Genomic DNA, 21,270 nt, shown 5'->3' with positions numbered 1-21,270 from the left:
TGTAACCATCTGTCCTGTTCAGATAACTTTACACACATAGGCCTCCACACTCGCCCTCTCGCTGGGCGAGTTAGTTTTGTATGGCCTGGTGCTCCGGGTGGGCGGAGTTTGCACATTTTAGGCCATTCCATTTGTCCTTAAGCGAAATCGCCAGCCACCCGGGGCACCTGGCAATACAAAACGAACTCGCCCACTTTCTCCCGTTCTCACAAACATCCTCTGTCTCTCACACACACAATCATACACACCCCACCTTTAGAAATATCTCTGAGAAGCCTATTCCTTTTCAGTTCTTCCTGAACCATCCAAATTTGTGCATAGCCTAGTCAGTGGTCAAGTTATCAGGTTGATAGCGTGCTAGTTAGGTAACATGACTCGCTATTTAAACAATGTTTATCAAAGTAGTTTAAAATGGCCCGCGACATGCTCATGAATCCGTGGCAGATGGGAAAAAATATAGCTCCGGTAATATTGGGCATAACTTAGACAAGATTTTGGCAAGAAGCACAAGGTCTTCAGCAATGTAAAGGCACTAGCATTGACCATAACTGTGTTCCGTGTTGTGTTCTGTGCTTGAAATGGTCCGTTTGGCAACATATGCGCTTAAAATTTTCCGTTCTCTGAAATGGAGATGCGATTAACGGTATCAAACATTTTTGCTGTGTTTAACATGTCATGCAGCCCTAGTACCAGTGTATCTTCACATGCATGTGTGGGAGTAAACAAATGGCCCTTTCTATTGCATTGTTCAACCACTAGGGGTAGCAGAGGTACATATTCTTAACTGTCAGTAGCTCCCATAAAGATGTGTTGTATTCAGAGTTCAGTTACTACTTTCTAATGTAGTTGTTGAACAATGCCATTTAGCAGATTCAAGCTATAGTACCTGCTTTAAATGGGTTGCCCCTTGTGATATTACAGTGGGGTTGTGAATAGAGACTATTCTAGAATAACAGAAATGTGTGATGAGTAAACTGACCCCTCCCAATATTGACCTACCATATCCTTCCCCTCCGGCAGAACCAGATCCATAGCAACCAACTGCGTCGGGCAGAGCAGGAGGGGCGGGGCTTTCAGGAGCGCGTGACTGTGCTTACGGCCCAGAATAAGGGCCTACACGTTCAGCTGCAGGAGATCAAACGCAAACAGGCAGAGATTGAGTGCAAGGTAAGAAAAAGTATGTGCTGTTGAGATGACTAGAGCCAAGAAAATATCTGAGCCGGCACAGTTTGGTTTGGGTCGGCATGATAGTGTGAAATGGGTATGAGTGTATCGGCCCCACAATCAGTCAAACTGGAAATATTTCTCTATCACTGGTTTGATGAGTTGTCAAAAATCATCCTTAATCTGATCCGTTGCTTCTTGTTAAAATCAGCTCTTCAGAGTCCAAGTTCTGAAGAGGGAAGCAGTTTTGCCTAACATCTTCAGATAACATCTCTGTGCTGCTGATGTTAAGTGTGTGTGTGTGTGTGTGTGTGTGTGTGTGTGTGTGTGTGTGTGTGTGTGTGTGAAACCTCTGTGCAGCTCAGCAACACCCCTTGTCTCTCTGGGATTACTGCAGGAATCATACTGGACAACTGTTTCAGAAAGTTCAAAGTTTGTGTTAAGAGTACCACTCAGATAGATGCACGTTGTTGTGACCCTGGGGCTTAGTGTGTAATGGCTGTCAACATGAATTGGTAACACTCTAGAAACATTACTTCAGTTGAGTGACACTGGCCTGACGGTGTTTGTTAATTTGTTTGTTTCAGAACAAGGAGGAGGTGATGGCGGTGAGGCTGAGAGAGGCTGACAACATCGCTGCCATGGCTGAGCTGCAGCAACAGATCTCTGAACTGGAGATACAGGTACAGTACTTAACCCCCGGCCTCCCTTCCTCACTGTCACACTAGCTTGGTGCAGAACATTTAGCCTAGTCATGGACTAAAAAGTACTTTTAATCTATATTGACAGTACTTCATAGTCCATGACTCGGCTTAATTTGTGTCCAGCCCATAGACTTCTCCTCACCATAACCCACAGTTCAACACTCCATACCCACTCCAACATATGAGAACACAGGCTAACTCTGAGTGCATCAACTCTTGACAGATTCCCCATGAAGGTTTTACAGTTCAGAGCCTGTATCTATTTGTGTTCTTCGTTGATGTGAGGAAGAAGGTGGGGTATTTTTAAAGTGACAGTTTACTGCAGAGGTGAAAACGTGAACCATGATCATCTCTCGGATGGACAGTGTGATATCTTATAGTCTAGCATATCATACCAACCGTGCTCATGCTTGATTTGGTACTCTCAGTTAAACCAGAACTAAAAGCTAGTGTTATTTGGTCAGATATTTTCAACTGTGTTTATCATCCATCGAAGCCAAGCAGTTTAAGCACCGCCTTCGCCCAATGCTGATACATCCAAATAACCTGTGACGAAAACCTAAGACCTAGAACAATGTATTTGGAGATTGAGATCAACCTTTCTCTGAAATAACTGAACATCATGGAAAGGTAGTGTTTTGTACCGTCAGAAGAAAATATTTGTGTAAGTGTTTAATGTATTAGCAGCAGCTAAACAGATTGTCTGCCAGTAGAAAATAACCTATGCACTTCCTGTGCTAATGATTTGTCAGATTATTGAAACCTCTGTGTGCGTCTCTTCATATCATGCTGCGGTTCTTTATCTAGTGTGGTGTTGGGGTTGTATGTGTGTGAAACTATACACGATACAACACTAACTCATTTTCTGTCATGAGAATAATCAGGGGAGACTGACAGATTGCTTCAGTTCTTTCCATCAGCTCTGAGTCTGAAGAAATGTTCATGCAGAAGCTTTGATGTCTCCATCGAGTCAACGTGTTGGTGTTTCAGAAACGTTCCCTTCACAAGTTAACTAAGTGTCAGACTGTCTGCTTTCTTCACACCATTGGCCCACACACATACACCCTCTAATATACCCTTTATACCCACAGTTAGCTTATACCACAGAGTTAATGCATCCAAAAATGGTGAATAAGAAATAGACAGCCTTATATGCATTGTTAAGCATCTTAAATGTGATATTTTCAAGAACTCACCATTTGAATCAGTGTCAATAGACTTTTTCAAACCAACATCCCTTCCATGCACACACAGTATAGTCAGGTTTTGTTACTAGGCGCTTCAACAACAACAGTGCATCAACACCAGCGTTCACTACTACCGAGTACCGCCCCCCTCTCACACTTCACTAAACGGAGTTAATTTTTAATCTAGCCTTCTCTGAATATGCTGTGCATAAGATGCTAATAGTCTCTGCCAGACAGACAAAAACCGGTATTTTCCCTATGTATAACCACTGTGTGGTGCCAGTGACAAACTCTTGGTCTGTGGTTTGGGTACCTGGTTGCAGCTCTTAAGGTTGTGGGTAGATGGCCTGTGTTACCTTAGCTCTCAGTCACTCTGGTTGTAGACCCAAGAAAGCAATGACTGATAACTTGCTGTCCACGGCATTTAACACCTCGAATAAAGACCCATAAAGGGTGTCTGATGGCATTCTATAACATGACAGAGGTTTGCTCTTTGTGAGCCGCGCCACAGTATGTGACTTTTTTTCCCAAATAGTGAAGAAAGTGGGTACTGTCTCGCTCAACCTTAAACGTAGTCTTTGTTGGAGGGTGGTTTGCACACAAAGACAGAAATTTACAGCTTCAGAAATTCCTTTTTTTGTTTTTTTTTCTCCAAATAGGAATGTATAATGTGTAGCTTTAGTTAATTTATCCAATGAGTGTCGCCCACTTCTGCCCACTGTACCTTGCAGTGTTTCCCTTATCATTGTAGTACTCTTAGCTTGAAAAAGCCCCTGTGACGGCCTGCCTACCTGATCTTCCTCTAACTAAAACATCAGTATGGCCCACCTGCACTACCGCCCACTATTGGAAAGTATTCACAGCATGCCAGTGAGGTCTATATTTATATCTTGAGTTAAAGAATTTCACAATTATAGGGTTGCAAAGAACCTCCAGTACTAAACTACCGTAATATATATCTTTATTATATAGCTCAGTCGATAAAACAGAACGTATATTCAAATGGACATCAGGGTTTTTACATCCATCGTTTTTGCAGTATGAAAGTAGCTGAATGTATGTGTGACCCATGATAATACCACAGCTCGGCTATCTTCTTGTCAAGACAAGAAACCACTTCCTACTGTGAGGCGAAGACAAACTGACAACTAGAACCAGAGGTGACATGTTGGAGGCCTATCTATGATTTTGTCATTCTGCATGCATGATATGCTCCCCAGATTTAGATTTATATTTAGCAGGGGGCTTTAGAATGTGCTGTTGCAAATTCAGTGGTTATTAGAGGTTCCTCAGTGTTTTTGGACTCCTCTCTTGAGAATTGTGTCTGCAGTTGTACATGGTTGTTTGCTTTTACAAAGAAATGAAGTGCCATCTCCTTTGTCAAAAAGTCATGTTTCCTGTCTTGTGTTTTCTATAGGTGTTTGTTTTTAACACTAATATAATTAGTGTAACTATTGTTATTGGGGTAGCTATTGTTTTTTGGGTCAGACATGATATGTCACGAGATTGCACAGAATCAATCTAACGCTACTCTGCCATAGCCATATAAAACAAGATTGGTTGTAGAGAGAGAACAAGCATGAAACTGGACATGAGATCTGGCCATCTTAACCATGTTGAAATGCCCATCTGTCAGAGGGAACAAGCCACCATGTCACTAGCCAAAAGCCGTACAACAACAACCTCTGGGAAGGCAGGCTGGTGTTTTTTGGGATGAGTCTTGTCCTAGAGGCAGAACTGAGCGATTTCCTCTAAATGGGCCAGCTGCAAAGTCAGTTGGCTATATTGTAAAAATTAATGAAAACAAAAATGGGCTTTTTGGTCTTCATTTAAGGCGATGATTAGGCATTAGGGTTAGCAGTGTGGTTAGGTTTTAAATCAGATTTTATGGCTTTGTGACACTGTCAGCTAGTGACCACTCGGCAGAGCTGCCTTCAGAACAACATTCATTATGAAAAACGCTAACCTGCTGTGAGTGTAGAACTAGGGGGGAGCAGGCAGGCGAGGGAAGCCATGTCTGCATCCCAAATGGCACCCTATTCCCTATATAGAGCACTAATTTTGACCAGAGCCCAATGGCTGCCCAAAGGCTCTAATCGGTAGTACAGTATATAGGGAATAGGGTGCCATTTGGGATGCACAACATGACTTAAAGACGTTTGACGTGTCTGGCCACAGCCCCTAACCCCATGGCACCTGGGGATCCACACAGCTGAGCACGAGGAAGTCTTGCTAACTGCCTCTCCCTTATCACTAGCTCTGTCAGGAGGGAGGGAACCTCAAGAAAAACACAGATTCCAAGAAGAATAGCTGTTTTGTAGATCTCACATTGTCAGCTTGTCAGCAGCTTCTCAGGGGCCTAAGCCTACACCCTCAACCTTTCAACCTTTACCTGACCACAGGAACTGAGAGCGTTGTATATATTTTGAGGTGTTGGGTCAGGCCGAGATGGTTAACTCACCTCACTACCTCACCCACCCCACCCCTGCTTTTAACTTATTCCACTTTTTACCCTCTCCTGTTGCTGGTTGTGGTTAGCCTGAACCCTTCAGCCTGTGTCGGTGCCCCTTACTCTCTCTCTACTCATATATTCTCCAAGGCTTTAGACAGGATTGATTTGAGGTGTGTATGTTTGTTTGTCTCCTGTGTCTGCAGCTGTCTGCACTGAGGAAGGGAAACAGCACATGTGTCATGTTTGACAGTTAAACATACAGTAGCTACTAGCCTCATCCCCAGGGCCCAGAGAGGATAACAACACAAATGACTATAGCTACCTTGTTAGCTTAGCTAGGTTTCCCACTTCATCTATGGCTTAGTCAACAGCCACTCTCTACATACTGTATATTTTATGATACTTCTGTGATGCAAGTTTTCCAGTGATGTGTAGCTATAATGTCTCTCGTCTGGTGGTAGTAATCTCCCTCATTCCCTCCTACATTTTTCTACTGAATGTTACAACAGTGCAACCCAACCTGGTCTTGCAAAGTTGCCCTTATAGCAATTCAAGGTTTCCAACTTTTAAAGCATCTGCAGTGACACAAACTTCTTATCTCCTCCCCAGTGTTATGAGTAGCTGAACAATGATAAGTTATGTTTTTGAGATGTGTGATTTTCTGTTTGTTTCTACAGAAAGAAGAAGGGAAGGTCCAGGGCCAGCTGAACAACACAGACTCCAGTCAGTACATCAGAGACCTGAAGGACCAGATAGCTGAACTCAAACATGAGGTGAGTAGTTACAACAGGGGAATACTGAACCGGGAGAATAGCAAACACGTTTGTATCTGTTGTTTTCAGAGATGATTTTGTTAATGGTATTTTGCTCAGATTTGTCTATTTTGAAGCCAACTGTAGGTTAGAAGTGTAAACTACGCCCAAAAGCTTCCTGCGCTGAGGGTGTTGATTTACCACTACACACCCTCTCCTCTCATCTTCTAAAAGATAACCCTAAAACCAACTACTCAACATGCTGAGAGTGCCCAGATTGAATAGAAAAGAGTCTCATAATCTGCTTTTGCTCCTCTGTGTACACCACAGCTAGCTATTATTATCTGAATTGCTAGATCAAGGATTTAAAGGTTATGAATTTCATCACAGAAATCTACAGGATCAGCAACAGATCGTACAGATTTGGCGGTTTGACTTTGACACTATCACTTCAGCAGAGTGGGCCATCTTTGATCAGATTAGTGTCTTTCAAATAATACAAAGACCTGATCAGACGTGAATGAAGGGATCCCTGGTAGGATTATATTGGCAGGCCCTGATGCACCCTTTTATTCTGTGTGTTGTGCATGTGCCTGCAATGTATTGTAATATGACATATGGCACATGACTCCAAGAGGCAAAAGAGGAGAGAGAGAAGCAAATATTTAATAAGGCCCGATGGGGTGTGGTGTATGGCCAATATACCATGGCTAAGGACTATTCTTACGTACGCTGCAATAACACAAATCCCAGAGGTGTCTTACTGCTATTATAAACTGGTTACCAACATAATTGGAGCAGTAAAAATAAATGTTTCGTCATACCCATGGTATACGGTCTGATATACCACAGCTGTCAGCCAATCAGCATTGAGGGCTCGACCACTCAGTTGATATATATTTATAAACCACTCTTATTGTGAGAAGAAAAAAAAGCCATTTGTTTTCTTCCAGCAAATCAATCCTTTACAAGGGAGGATGTAGTCAGATTTGTACCACCTCCTAAAAAAATAGGACAACAAAGGCTGGTGTCTTTAAACTGAGCTGAGCATTAAATCATTAAATTCATTTTAGGGGGTCAAAAAAACGAGCTCCGACTGGGGAAAAATCGTTTTGAACAGTCATCCAACTCGGGATTCCAACTCAGGAACGCTTTCTAGAGCTCCGACCAGAAGATCATTTGCCGTCATGATTTTACCTACTCTTTTTCCAAGTTCACAGTTGTCTTAAACTACAGAAGTTAGTTGAGTGAACTATCCCTTGTTTTAACATCTTTGGTCTGACAGACAGAATGCGTTGTATGTTGTCAACAAACTTGGCGCCACACATAGCCGGCAAATAGCTTAGCATTTTTTCATCATAATCAGTACAACATTCAAATAAGTATTTTACACACATGTGTCCATTACAATATATGCAAGAATTATGCAAGAAGTACTTGAATAAAACAGCAAATACATTATGACCCGTACATACATATGGTGTGCTACAGCAGAAACGACAACACGATATACAGAAAATAAGCCACTTACTTTGATAGGAACACACACATGTCCAATTTATAAGGAAAACAATCATGAAGGCAAGGCGGGTGCCAGCCAGAAAATGTGCTGGGGGAAAATGTTTGTGCAAGGCCTGTTCTGAGTAGAGATGCGCAATGTCTTCATACTTGATCTGGGGAAACACTGGGGAAGTGCTTGGGCCCTCTTTGACGAGAGATGTTTGTCCGCTCAATAAAGCCTCCATCATAAATTGTCCACAATATTGAAATTGAAATGGGCTGCTTCTTATGTGAATTAACGAGGAGGCGGAACACACCTAAATTCAAACTGTTGTTCGAAAATATTTTGAAATTGACAAGTTGAAACAGCCTATAGATAATTAGCAGTCAGCGTGCCTTGGTTTGAGGACAGCGTGGGTAACTGTCCTGTTGAGTAACAATCACATTTTGGAACTGTGAAAGCATTCTGACATCATGTGCATGAAAATAACTCATGCAGGGGCGACGGTTAGAGATATTTGGAACTCACATGTGAAAAGGTTAATAGTGCACTGAATTTGACCAGGGTCTGGTCAAACATAGTGCACAATTAAGTGAATAGGGTGCCATTTGGTCAGTGGTGTTAGTTTCACTGCCGCCCATTAGTTTCTATGAAACATGCTGATTGAAGCGTTGGTGGTGTAAGGTTCTAAATGGCCTCATAGCCAGGATCTGGGTGTACAAACTCCCCTGCCGGACCTGGAAATACTGACTAGACTACTGACTTTTTTTATTTTTTTTATTATTTTTTTTATTTTTTTGCACACAAAATAATACATTTGATTATAAGAATCAAAAGACAAAGTCTCAGGAGAGGTAAAATAAGAGGTGAATATGCTAGTTGATTCCATTTTTTCCAATGCATAATTATTAGGCCTAATTAATGCATTTCTTGGGGATGGTAGAAGAGCAGTAGTGAGACTAATAGATCAGAGGAGATGGACTTGGACCAAGAAGAAGAAGTGTCGCCTCAGTTCTTTTCAATCACACATTCTCATAAGAGAGTAAGGTTTCCAGTCAGCCACAGAGTTGAGCTAAACCAAAGTTGACTAATCTTTCTCAGGATCAAAAATAAGTCACGAACGGCTCTTGGTTTTTAGCCTGGAAGTGTCTTTGCACACTTGCATCAGTCAAGTTAACACGGTAGTTTCAAATCACTGAACGCCGTTGTACATTTGTTATTTTTTACATTTAACAGATGAAGCACTAATATTTGAGAAAAGTGACAAGTACCGGTACAATAACTAGATTACTAAGTGTGTCTCTCTCCCTACATGTCTGTCTTTGCGAGGCAGGCTGACCCAGGTGAGTTCTAGGCAGGGAAGGTGTGGCCCAGACCAAGCTTTTGACCTGACCTCTACCCATCTTCCACTGGTTTTGCCGCCTATACCTAATATCAGATGTGTTGAAGGGTGGAGCATGGTCAAAGGAGGTTGGTGGGAGGAGCTATAGGAGGACATGCTCATTATAATGGCTGGAATGGAATAAATGAAAAGGTACCAAACGTATGGAAACAACATGTTTGACTCAGTTCCATTTATTCAATTCCAACCATTACAATGAGCCCGTCCTCCTATATTTCCTCCCGACAGCCGCTTCTGGAACATGTCGACCCAAATGCGTGTGAACGTGCCCGCTGCATGTGTTTAGAAATTAATCTCCAAGTGTCAAAATTTCAGAACTGATGTTTTCATTGGTGTTGACGTCTTTGTTGTAGTTTGTGCACGTGATTTCTAGAAAGATGAACAACCATGATGTTCTCATGTGCCTTGGCAATGTATGGAGCTTTGATTTTAAAATTTCCACTCACCAGTGTGGTTCTTTACACGTCCCCATTATGCATTACTCTACATGCTCCTCCTTTAAACGCTTCTCCTCTTTTTCCACAGATCCGCTGCATAAAAGGCCAGAGGGGGAGCAGCATGTCCAATCAGCCCGCTTTTGATGGGATCCACATTGTCAATCACTACATACCAGATGATGAGTCGTACCACTCCTCGGACGAAGACACAGGTATAGGCAAGACCCCCTCCCACCTGGACCATCAGCACAGCAGCATCAGCCGCATCAGGCTGCACCCCTCCCTGGGTCTTGGGGACACTGACAGTGAGGGGGATGATGATGGGCATGGTCTGGTTCTCTCTGTGCCTCCCATTGGCACCCACAAACACACCACCGTGTGACTGGGTGATGGACACCATCGCTAGATGCCTGGAGGCTGATCAGGGCAGTTCTGATCTGGTGCAGTGGGACAGAGGGGTTGTCCATGGTAGCAAGCCACTCTTCAGGAGAATGGCGTCTGACTGTCTGTGGGACTCTAATGTAGGGAGCTCCTTTCAATGGCATCTTTGGAAGCTTGGAATGGAATGTGTGGGCTTTGTCAACAAGTGAAGTCGTAGCAGAATCACACCTGTGGTGGAGTTGGTTTTTTTCTTTGTCAGTCTGCTTTACTCTTGTTTCGCCAAAACCCACCAGAAGAGGATCATATCCGTGTGATGCTCTGGTCTGGACCCCAGGCAATCAGATCAGAGAAGGAAAACATGGAGGTTCAAGTAGCTGCCTGTGCTCCACAAAGCTAGGCTGACCACCAGGGGAGTGGACTGGGGTTACCCTGTCCAGGGTGACCCCACCCAGACAACCAAACTACAGGCACTCCCTCAGCCCCACAACCAACCATGGTACAACAGATACAACACACAGAGACTGTGCAATAAAATGTTTTATGCTGACTATGACACTTCTTTCAATCAGTTTTTATTTTTTTATTGCTTTTATAAGTGGACAATCAAAAATGTATAGAGCCCTTTTGTGTGGGTGTCTTTATTATATCAGGAGAGAATAATGTACCGAAGAGTGATGAATGTCTCTATCGAACATGGTTAATGAGCCCCAGTATCAAACAAAGTGTCAACAAGCATTAGGGTCGTATTCACTAGACGGCAAACAAAGAAAAGAAAAATACCAAAAAAGGGAGGGACTAGTGTTAACACTTTAACAGCTGATATGTCCCCCATCAGGGGACTATATACTAAATAGATTTTTAGACCAAGGAGTTGGAAATGGAGCTTGCAGTTCCTCCAGTGACGGTGTACCACTTCTCTAAAAAAAAGAAACATGTTTTTGTTTCAAAACTTGCCGTTTGCAACAATGTGCACGACCTAGGTTGACATAATGTTGGCTTTTTGTCCTTGAGACATACAACCTGTTTATCATCAGGCCTGGTATAGGCCTATCCAAAGGTCAATTTGAATCCTGTATACTCCGTATATATGTAATTGTTTGTTTTTCATGTCCATTTTGACTTGAAAATATGTATCTCATGAATTATTGCATATCTGTTTAATGTAGGATGCGGCTGAAAGGGACATATCACTCTAGTTTTGTCAAGATGCACAGATAACTGATTAGCAGACATTTCTTTCAGATGTGGGCTGTGTTCCAATTCTCCACCCTTCTCCAGAAGTGAGCACTTGTTCACTTGCCCTCATGCATTTAAAGGCATTGGATTGGTGCAAGCAAGCATGAAGGGAGTTTCCACCATATTCCCTACACCAGTGCATTTATTTTACATCTATGAGGGGGAGTGTACAAGTGCACTCTTCGGGAAAGGGGTAGAGTATGGGAACGTATCCACAGTCTCAATGTTCTGTAGATGTTTTCATATATCCTACTTTTCTCTGTTGGGACGATCTTACTTTTGGAGGAAGGACAGATTTAGGATCACTTCATAATTTCATAGATTAGGATACGTTTCAGCATGTTGGTTAATGGAAGCATGTAACTAGTTTATTAAGTAAACCAGCCCAGATTTAGAAGTACTGCTATTTCTAAAGTGGGAATATTGATCTTTAAATAAATAATAATTAAGGGACATAATGAAAAGTATAAGAACTGTAATCTGAATCTTGTATGAACATAAATAATGTTAAACAGAAGTATTGCTATGTTGTACTTTTGCACGAAATGAATGACTGTCCAAGCCAATGAAACAATACTTTTATCTGAAAATACTAAGAAGATAATTCTACATGTCTGTCAAATGGCAAACTATTCCCTATGTGTAGTGCACTGCTTTTGGTCAAAAGTAATGCACTATGTAGGTAATAGCTTGCCATTTGGCATGCATCATAAGAAATGTGCTGTTTGTTTCCTCTGTGAATGAAGCAAAGTGTAATGTCAAGTGTTACCAAACTGTAGGAGGGGTTGTATAAGCCTGGTCTCAGATCAGTTTGTGCTGTATAGCCTATAACTCGTATGGTCATTGTGATGCCTTGGCATGACAGATCTGGGACAATGATGGCATTTTAAACAGTAGGCCCTGCCTGCCAGATAAATATGCACCACTTGGTTTCATAAAGGTTGATGTTGATCCATTATCAGAACACGTTAGTAACGTGGCTCTTAAAAACCTTTGCACATCTACGAGTGATCCAGACTACTCGTAGAGCAGTCAAAGTGCATCGTCAGGTGTATTTTTGCCCTTCCGCGTCACTTTATTCACAGATCTCCGCTAAAAATCTCCTGAACATCATGATTCTATTGGTCTGACTGTAACGGCCGATAACTTCAGAAGGACGTTAGTTGACTACAAATACAAAGTTGCCAAAGTATTTCTAATTGTTGCAAACAAATTAAAACCGAGATTATTACACCTATTATTACATGGACAACAGAGACTAATTAGGCTATTTTAATCTTATTTAAGTCAATTTAATGTTCAATCAGTTGAGTTCTAGTTTGCAACTAAGCTACAATTTGTAATGTTTGCCTCTGTGTGACAACGTGTGTAATGATATGCCCAATCTGTGATTTCGTGCATTATTATAAGCATAATAAACCGTGTCGCCATCAATAGCCATAGGTGGTGATCTCTCTCTATGAGTTGATCTGTCATCAGTATTGTGGCATAATTATGTTAAAATAAGAGTTGAATGGAGAAAGCTGATCCGAGCGCTGTTTTTCTTTCTATCCTATCAGTCTCGATACATGGTCTCTTTACGTGCTTGTTTGGGGAACACTTAAAGTTGGCTCGTAAATAACGATGCATTCGGTACAATCATCGTAATGCTTAAATTACATCGCAACTTGGAAATGAGGCCCACAACAATGGACATTTTATAATTGTTAGATTTTTAAACGTTTTTAAAGCAGTGGCCCTTTAAGACATTAGAACCAAAAACCTATCAGCCAAGTCTTGGCAATATTTATATCCAAAATGCACGGACTCATTGTTCAGAAGAGGTTTTGTGATATTCCTTGGTTGGTTGAGGACAACGATGGATGGAATATTTGGAAAGGCATCATGACGCAGTTTTGGCACTTTCAGAGAAAGACAATATAATGCAGTAAAGAGAGAAGTCTACATGGAGTAATAACACTATGGAATAATCATTACCACACTCTGAAAACATGTATGTGAAATGAATGTGTTTGAGTTCACAAATAAACTATTTGATAAAAAAATGTAAGTTCTGTTGATGTTATATATAGTGTTTACTGATGTGCGGTAATAGTAACCATGGTGGAGCAAATACAATTCTATTCTCACATCTTTTACTGCAGTATCATGTCATTGGTTTCCGATTTTTTTAAATAACCTTAAAATAGTTTTGGGTTGCATGAATTGATGAGCTATTTACCCTCCCTATATATCATTGTTAGGGGTTCACAGTAAAGCTGTGAAACCTATTGTTATTCTTAGATTTATTTTCCTCGACATGGTTAAATAACTCAAGCATAGATCAACTTTTTTTATTCAAATTTGGCACACAGAAACTAGAGGCCATGTGTAATTTGGTCAATGGCACCAATTGGCCTATAGGTGGCGCTATTATAAGTAGCCTCACTTAATCCCTCATATTTGTGGCCCCTTTAACATAAAGTGTCTGTGTGCCTTTCCTTATGCTGAACAAATTTCCCTCAATCTTGAACATTTTGGAAAATCCAAATAACACCATGCAGGCCCATGGTACATTGCTTAACTTAGTTTGAGAAGATCTAAGAGATGGCTGAGTTGTTGATGAATCAGGAAATACGATTTTACGTGTCCATTGAAATAAAAAAAACAATGGCCTATCAACTTGAAACTTTTTAGGATCATCAATGACATTGCCATGATGAACCATATTACGTTTGGCATTAATATCTTGAATAAGGAAACTAACAATTCACTTTTTTGACTAGGTTAAATAAGCTAACGCTTAAAATAATCTTCTCATGGACTAAAAGTCTGATTCATTGCAAATTTGATCATTGGACATTATCGCTGGGATGTGAGGTAACAACAGGGGCTGGCCTACGTTAAGTATTTAACAAATACAGTGTTTGTAAGGTGTTAAGTCTGTGTTAAAAGATGCTTAAAATTATTAGAAGACAAAGTGATTGTGATCTTTTTGAATTGTGTTTGGGAAATAAAGATAGATATGGTTTTAGAAAGGTTGTGGTAATATTTAATTCAACACAGAAATGTGTAGGCAGCTTAATGTAATCTGTCCCAAAGCTCAATTTACCTCATACCCAGGGTAAATTGTGCCAGGAGACCACTTTCTTTGGACAAGCTATGTTTTCAAAACTGTAATATTTGCATGACTTCTGATGATCTCTATGGACATACAAAATCCTGTAATATATGTAGATATATTTGTTAGAAAGAATAGTGTTTGCTTTGATGGAGTGATGCTGATTCTAGAAAATGTCTCAATTTACCCCACTCTCCCCTACTTGATTTGATTTGGGTGGGTAAAAATGTTTTGCAGTTAAAATGTACAACGCCCATTGGATAACGGATTAAATAATTATACGGCACTTTGGTCCTTAATACACTATTTCATTGGTAGCCTATGCCAATTTGACAAGGTTCAATGTTAAGCTCAGTTAGAATTAGCGCTCAATCAGTCAGTGATTCTCTAACCCCCCTCCCCTCTTCTTTCTTCCTCCACATCTGCATGAATCAAATGTCTGAAATAACGTTCAGGAAGTCAATCATTCTGCTGCTTTTAAGAGGCCAACTTTCAGAGCTGCATGTCTTGCAATGCACCTTTCAATGGGACAACCACGCATAAGATCCTTCAGCGGCACTGGACCCGGGTTGTTGTGACAAGTCTGAGGAGCTTTCATTACGCTTGACCTCCGGTAGGCTATGTCTTGAACCTGCTCCACGACTGTCAACCTCTTAATTTTTCTAAGTCAATTGCATGGCTATAGTATACCGCGTTAAGAGGACGCACACGGGCATAATATTAGATTGATAGGCTACAACATAAAACATGTACAGTTCTTTATTGATAAGAACATGTGTAAGACTTTATCTAAACACGTGGATGAATTGCGCAATGCAGCATAGATGCTCAACATTTTTCATTTTCGTAGACAAAAAAGTGGTTTAATTTAATTTATTAGAATACCTTAAACATAGCTGTACATTTCTGACTCAGTGGAGAGGCGACCTTTAGAATTATGTTGTGTGTCATAAACCTTTGAGCTAAAAGGCTGTAGGTTTATATGCGTAGGCTTAGGCTGCTTTTTCGTATTTGTTTAACTGTGCGGTGGGATCCAGCGCGCATTTTCAAATGAGAGGAGAAGATAACGAAGTTTGACACAGGCTTTCAACAGCGACTATTATGTTCATTACATGCAGCCAATGCCATGGATTCCATCCTTCAATACCGTGATACATTTCAATAAGCAAAAACTTGTATGGAAAACCATTCTTATTTTTTTTTTAAACAAAGTTAGTCTATAAATTATAAATATTTCAGCAATGGTTGTTGATTGTACTTTAAAAAAAAATGTCTATACCTAATGCACATAAAACAGCTAATAGCCATATGGAAAAAGACACGAAGGACCTGTTGTTTAATAAGCTATGCACTAAGGGAGAACAAATCAATCAGATGACTGGTTATTTAGTTGGAAAGTATAGGCCTGCTGAATTTTGATAAACGGCCTCATAATGTAGGATTATTATTGAGATAAACGAACAATAGGCTAACTGATAGGCTATGCATTGGTTGTGCCAAAGGCATTCTTATCTGATGTATTGTATAGCCTATCAAATTTAATAACCTAAGTTATTTGACTCTGAGTGCTATTTTGTTAAATGATATGCCTATAATTAATTGCATAAAACGTTTTTCCATTCAAATAGGCTAGAAATGAACTTATACCTAAATGATTTGCTTGGATTGTGCTATTAAGTTAAAGCATTTCAAAATACGATCCAGTGGTTTGATTCGTTGAATATATTTTCTAAGCTTCTATATGAAATAAAGTCACATCAGTCATATCATTGCACCAGAAATTGGGCAATGGCCAGGACTACCTCGCGTCAGTGTGTCTTGTGTTTGATCGGTAGCCATGGCGTTTTCTTTTGAGGTTGTGTTGCGGTAGCGTGTCATATCTCCTCCAACCCAAAGCGAGTTCCGGATGCAGCGGCGATGTTTCTAATCGATAGAGGGCATATGGCGCTTTGATTTCCTGCAAGTCACTTGTGGCTTTTGGCCTGCCTTTCTGCACCCGATAGAATACTTCTGCATTTTAAAAAGAATATAAATAAGATGACAGAAAATAACTAAAAAAGAATGCTACGTCATGAGTCTAAAACAAAATTATTTATTATAAAAGGTTTTATATCTCTTCCTGTCACCAACATATTGTCTCACTTGCAAAGGTCATAAACGAATAGGCCTACATTTATATTTAAATATGAATTCGTACCAACATTGCTATTATTTCGTTTGATTGGCCAAGTTTTAACTTCCATAACTAACTCATTTAGTTACATTGTGGTATACTCCAAATCATTTCAAAGAATATGCTTATAGGTGTTTTTGAGTTAATCATTTCACCTGTCGAATATGAATATTGTAGCAAGATAACGTAGTAGACCTATACTGTAAAGACATAAAACTTATGTCTATCACATATCCTAAATGTCTGGCACGCGCCATCAGCTGGTTGAAACGTGACTGATACTGATATTCTCCGCCCCACTGGCAGTCTGGAGTGCTAGGCGAGTTGAATGCCTGTTGTTCTGTGCGTAATTGGTCCAGAACAGGTAATCAGCGGCCTTACTATGCGCACAGAGAACAGAGGTAACACTGTTTACTCATTGAGCATATTATAGGCAGGAAATACGAAACTATCGTGGCCCCGCAGGCAGGCGTGTGGACAGCGACTGTCTGCGGTTATTAAATATAGATTATGTATATATGAAGAGAAACCGACCAAATTGATGGATAAAAATACATTTGTGAAGGACGCAAGACAATTCCAGACTGATGCAGTATTATCATGCATTAGTCTTTTTACAACATTTGTTCATTTTGAGAAATGCTATGTAAGCCAGTGAGGGGCTATTCAACATGTGACTATTTGGGCACAACCACGTCCATACTTCGCCTACTATTCTCTAATTCGCATTTTCATTCGTGCTCAATCGATTACGGAAATAGGTGGATACTGTACCATTATCAAGCATGTAGATAACACGTCTCATGAGTCATGTTGATTAGAGACACACGTAGCCCACTCCGGTCCACAGCAACCCTGACTGACTGGCACCCAGGTGCTGTTGGTCTCCGCGTTTCCTCTCCCCCTGTCTGTCCTGCAGCTAGGTATAGGGAGGGATTAAGTAACACATAAAGCAGTGTATCACTTATCCTGATTGCCATGGGTTTTAATTCCCCGTGGAGAGATACAGGCTGATCCGTGAGAGGGAGCTGTCTGGGGAGCTGTTTGTTCTGGAGACGGACCAATCATAGGCTCCAGGGGCGGCAATGAACTGGGGAGGAGTTTCCTCGAGCCTCTGCACCTGTCCCCGCCCACAACACCTGGCAGACGTGAGAGGACGTGTGCGCGTGCTCCATCCTCAGCCAGAAATCTCTTATAGTTGACCACACATTGTCAACCAATAGTCTTCAAATCTTTTCAGGGATAAGACTGCAACACCGCATCCCAGGAACAGAGGTGCAGATTGCTATTGGATCTGGATGGCCAGTGATTTTGGATATTAGCAGAGACCGAACAAGGAGAGTGAAAATGCCTCGGTCCTTCTTGGTGAAGAGTAAGAAGGCACACAGCTACCACAAGCCTCGGTCCTTAGAAGATGACTACAGTAGACTGGATACTATCTTAGCTCATATATGTGCAGGTATGTGGTTGTTATTTCCATGTTAATGTCTGGATGTTGTGTGAGGTGCACCATTTGTACATGCAAATTATTTCAATCGAAATGGAACAAACTTGTTTTTCTGTAGCCTAATTATATTGTTATAAATATCCACTTTTATTTGTCTAGTTTTACAGATTGTTATATTGTGAGGCACGGCTTTATTCAAAAGAAGCAGCAATATATTAGAAATACAAGCCTATGATTTATAATGAAGACCTAGCTGTTAATTCAAATGAATATATAACCCATAAGGGCTTATCCTGTAGCCAAATCTTACATGTTTACATTATTTCGATAGCTCCACTAACCTCAGTGGAATGATTTTGCTCGTATAATTATTCATAACGTTTAATTGTACTGACACATATAGGCTATTACTAAAGTTATTTATATTGTTTCTTCTTACAATAATTCTTACAGTATTAGGATATCATAAGCAAAGTTGTATTTTTGTCGTTGTTATAGGCTAAGACTATTGTAATAGGCTACTCACGTTGTCCTCGTTGCAATTAAAACAGAGAATAGTAACATTCTAGATGACTCGGATGCCCTGACAGGAGGCGATGCCATCCGCGGGTTCTCCCCAGACTCTCACCCAGTGGACACGGCTGACTTCTCCTCCAAGTCCACACTCAGCTGTGGGGACAGTGTGTGCAGTCCAGCTTCAGTTTATGAAGACTTCTGGCGGCCTCCATCGCCTTCAGCATCACCAGGTAGAGATCTAGTCTGTGGTGTATTAAAATGTAGCTATCCCAAAGTGGGAGATTGTAGCAGAGGCAATGATAAATTATGCACTGCGATTACAATTTCACAATTTGATGATGGGACATACTGATTGCTTGTAGGCCGATATCCATCTTAAGCTATTAAATCACAATAGGCCTACACTAATGAATTATATTTATTTTTGCAACGCAATAGTAGATTCAGAGAAATCCCTGTCTCCCCCGGTGGACGAGACACAACCCTTCCCCGTTGTTCCCTTCCGGCCCTATGCGTGGAACAGTTACTCTGGTTCGGACATCCGTCAACTGGTCCAGCAGAGTCTCCATCACCAGCACCACCACCCCATGGACTTGAAGAGAAGCCCGGAGCTAGGGTACTACAGCGACCGGGCCATTGAACCAACCCTCTTTAACAGAAGTCCGGTAGCAGAAAATGACAGTGATTACCGGTCCGCTGCCGGTCTGTCGGAGAGAGCTGCCGCCCCCGGGGTAGGGTTGTACTCTGAAGGGAACCTGTACAGGAAAAGCCCAGAAATCAAGACTGTGTCTGACTTACCCTGCTCACGGTTCATTCTGAATGGTACCTACAAGTGCATCAACTGCAGTAAGGTAAGATAATGTATGCAAATGTAAATATTTAAGCAGTGTATGTTAGCAATGATTTGCTTGAGGATGTATGGTTATGGGCACAATTGTCCCTCCCTTTATTTACCTTGTAGCATCATCATTCCCCTCACGAATTTCACACAACTTCCCCCTGCAGGCGTTTTCGACTCCCCATGGGTTGGAGGTCCACGTTCGCAGATCACACAGTGGCATGAGGCCCTACGCTTGTGATATCTGTGGCAAAACCTTTGGACATGCTGTCAGCCTCGAGCAACATAAAGCTGTGCACTCTCAGGTGACTATTCTAGAATCTAGACCATTCTAGTTGTTGTCATTATTATTCAAATGCAACAAGCAGAATAGGCTACTTTACTGTTTTGACGAGCTAATCAATATCATATTCAGACTTATATTTGCCTATATACTTCCACAGGAAAGAAGCTTTGATTGCAAAATCTGCAGTAAAAGCTTCAAAAGGTCGTCGACTCTCTCCACGCACCTCCTCATCCACTCTGACACCAGGCCTTACCCATGCCAGCACTGCGGGAAGAGGTTCCACCAGAAATCAGACATGAAGAAACACACATTCATCCACACAGGCAAGTAGGCGTCAGAAATGTTAGTCTATTAGTAGACCTCGCTGCAACACTAAAAATGTTCATTGCATACACGGCCACCCAATGCATAATGGTGAGGTCATGCGTAATTGACATGCATTTTTCCTGAAGACCTGATACAATCAAATAAAACAGCTTGCTTGCCTATATGGTTTGGCTACTGAAGGTAACACGATGGTTAATGCATACATTTTTGTTCCGCAGGTGAGAAGCCGCACAAATGCCAAGTGTGTGGGAAAGCGTTCAGCCAGAGCTCCAACCTCATAACGCACAGCCGGAAACACACGGGCTTCAAACCGTTCGGATGTGACCTCTGCAGCAAGGGATTCCAGAGAAAAGTCGACTTAAGAAGACACAAAGAGTCACAACATGGACTAAAACCCTCAAACTAATATAAAATAAAAGAATGGACACCAAACACTATAAAACAAAACACTTGTTTTGGAAACCAGAAATAAGCTACTGTAGCTATCCATTCCTCAAACATTTCAGACTGTGATTTACTGGTGGAGAGTTATAGAGGTTTTTGTGCAGTGTAGGTTAAGACATTAAGACAAAACCGGTTTGAACTAGGGAGGGACACTATCTGAACCCAAAATATTTGTATAAAATAACCAGATAGGTAATAACCCCAAAGAAAGCGCGTTAACAAAAACAACAGACGACCAATTTCCAACGGACAATTGGGAAAATAGACCTTGTCTAAAGAATGACAGACACTTTGTTTAGTTGGACGCCATGGATGCTGGCACAACAGTCACTACAATAAGGCTATGTGATTTAATAAACAATGGTTGTGTATTTATTTTAAAAACAATGTTATTTTCATCTTTTTCTTCTTAGAATTCAAATAGCACATTTGTATTCTATATTAAGAATATCAACTATACGGTATATCCAGGTGTCATTTACTACAATGTCAAACCTTATTTATTAATCAGATTATCGTTTAAATATAATATGAAAACTGCAATCCAACAGATTTCGAGAGGTTTTTGTTTCGTTTCTATGTAGCCTACTGCATTATGTTCCAAGCTGCAAAATCCTGCATAGGCCTATCTGAATTATTTGAAGGACAACCAACGCAAATATATATATATTTTAAATTTTTTATTCTAACTCAGATTATCTGGATTCGTTGTAGTAGGCTAGTCTAATCTATTGGTACAACTAACATTGTTACATTTTAGAGACAGAATAAACCCCCTTGAAATGTGTCTTGGAGGGGGACCTGTGATAATGTTAATTTGAGGCAATTAATTTTCGTTGAATTTAATAGTTTAATCCTTTATTACTATTATTATTATTATTATTAGGGATATATTCATTCTGTAACGCCGAAGCGTTACAGAT

The 21,270-nt window shown here is 40.9% G+C and overlaps 2 protein-coding genes across 10 annotated transcripts in view; both read left to right on the top strand.

Annotated features, from left to right (window-relative positions):
* Positions 1-13,354, top strand: part of LOC135513059 (ecotropic viral integration site 5 protein homolog) — a 61,230-nt gene extending 47,876 nt beyond the window's left edge. For all 6 annotated transcript variants that reach the window (XM_064935731.1, XM_064935729.1, XM_064935725.1 and 3 more), the window contains 4 exons: positions 1,021-1,167; positions 1,752-1,847; positions 6,185-6,280; positions 9,688-13,354. In XM_064935731.1, coding sequence (XP_064791803.1) covers positions 1,021-1,167; positions 1,752-1,847; positions 6,185-6,280; positions 9,688-9,981 — 633 coding nt within the window. In that variant the 3' untranslated portion in view covers positions 9,982-13,354. The remainder of the gene's footprint in view (positions 1-1,020; positions 1,168-1,751; positions 1,848-6,184; positions 6,281-9,687) is intronic.
* A 1,482-nt stretch (positions 13,355-14,836) lies between these two features.
* On the top strand, positions 14,837-20,943 carry LOC135513064 (zinc finger protein Gfi-1-like). Of its 4 annotated transcripts, none has more exons than XM_064935740.1 (7): positions 14,837-14,929; positions 17,730-17,948; positions 18,488-18,682; positions 18,891-19,303; positions 19,458-19,595; positions 19,734-19,899; positions 20,122-20,943. In XM_064935740.1, exons 2-7 carry the CDS (start codon positions 17,837-17,839, stop codon positions 20,307-20,309), a joined length of 1,212 nt encoding a protein of 403 aa, XP_064791812.1. In that variant the 5' UTR covers positions 14,837-14,929; positions 17,730-17,836; the 3' UTR covers positions 20,310-20,943. The 4 variants fall into 4 exon arrangements, with proteins under 4 accessions (XP_064791812.1, XP_064791813.1, XP_064791810.1 ...); XM_064935741.1 differs by having other exon boundaries at positions 17,499-17,948; positions 18,527-18,682; XM_064935738.1 differs by having other exon boundaries at positions 17,499-17,948.
* Positions 20,944-21,270: the final 327 nt, after the last annotated feature.

Source organism: Oncorhynchus masou, chromosome 24 (genome assembly GCF_036934945.1).
Source record: "Oncorhynchus masou masou isolate Uvic2021 chromosome 24, UVic_Omas_1.1, whole genome shotgun sequence".
NCBI classification, from domain to species: Eukaryota; Metazoa; Chordata; class Actinopteri; order Salmoniformes; family Salmonidae; genus Oncorhynchus; species Oncorhynchus masou.
Note: the sequence above shows the minus strand (reverse complement) of the source record. Positions and strands in the feature narration are given on the sequence as shown.

Bases quoted from the DNA above. Each gene is read 5' to 3' on its own strand.
- LOC135513064 (XM_064935740.1), top strand. From the start codon at position 17,837: ATGCCTCGGTCCTTCTTGGTGAAGAGTAAGAAGGCACACAGCTACCAC. The intron at 19,596-19,733 runs GTGACTATTCTA...ATACTTCCACAG, and splicing joins ATAAAGCTGTGCACTCTCAG to GAAAGAAGCTTTGATTGCAA. The intron at 19,900-20,121 runs GCAAGTAGGCGT...TTTGTTCCGCAG, and splicing joins ACACACATTCATCCACACAG to GTGAGAAGCCGCACAAATGC.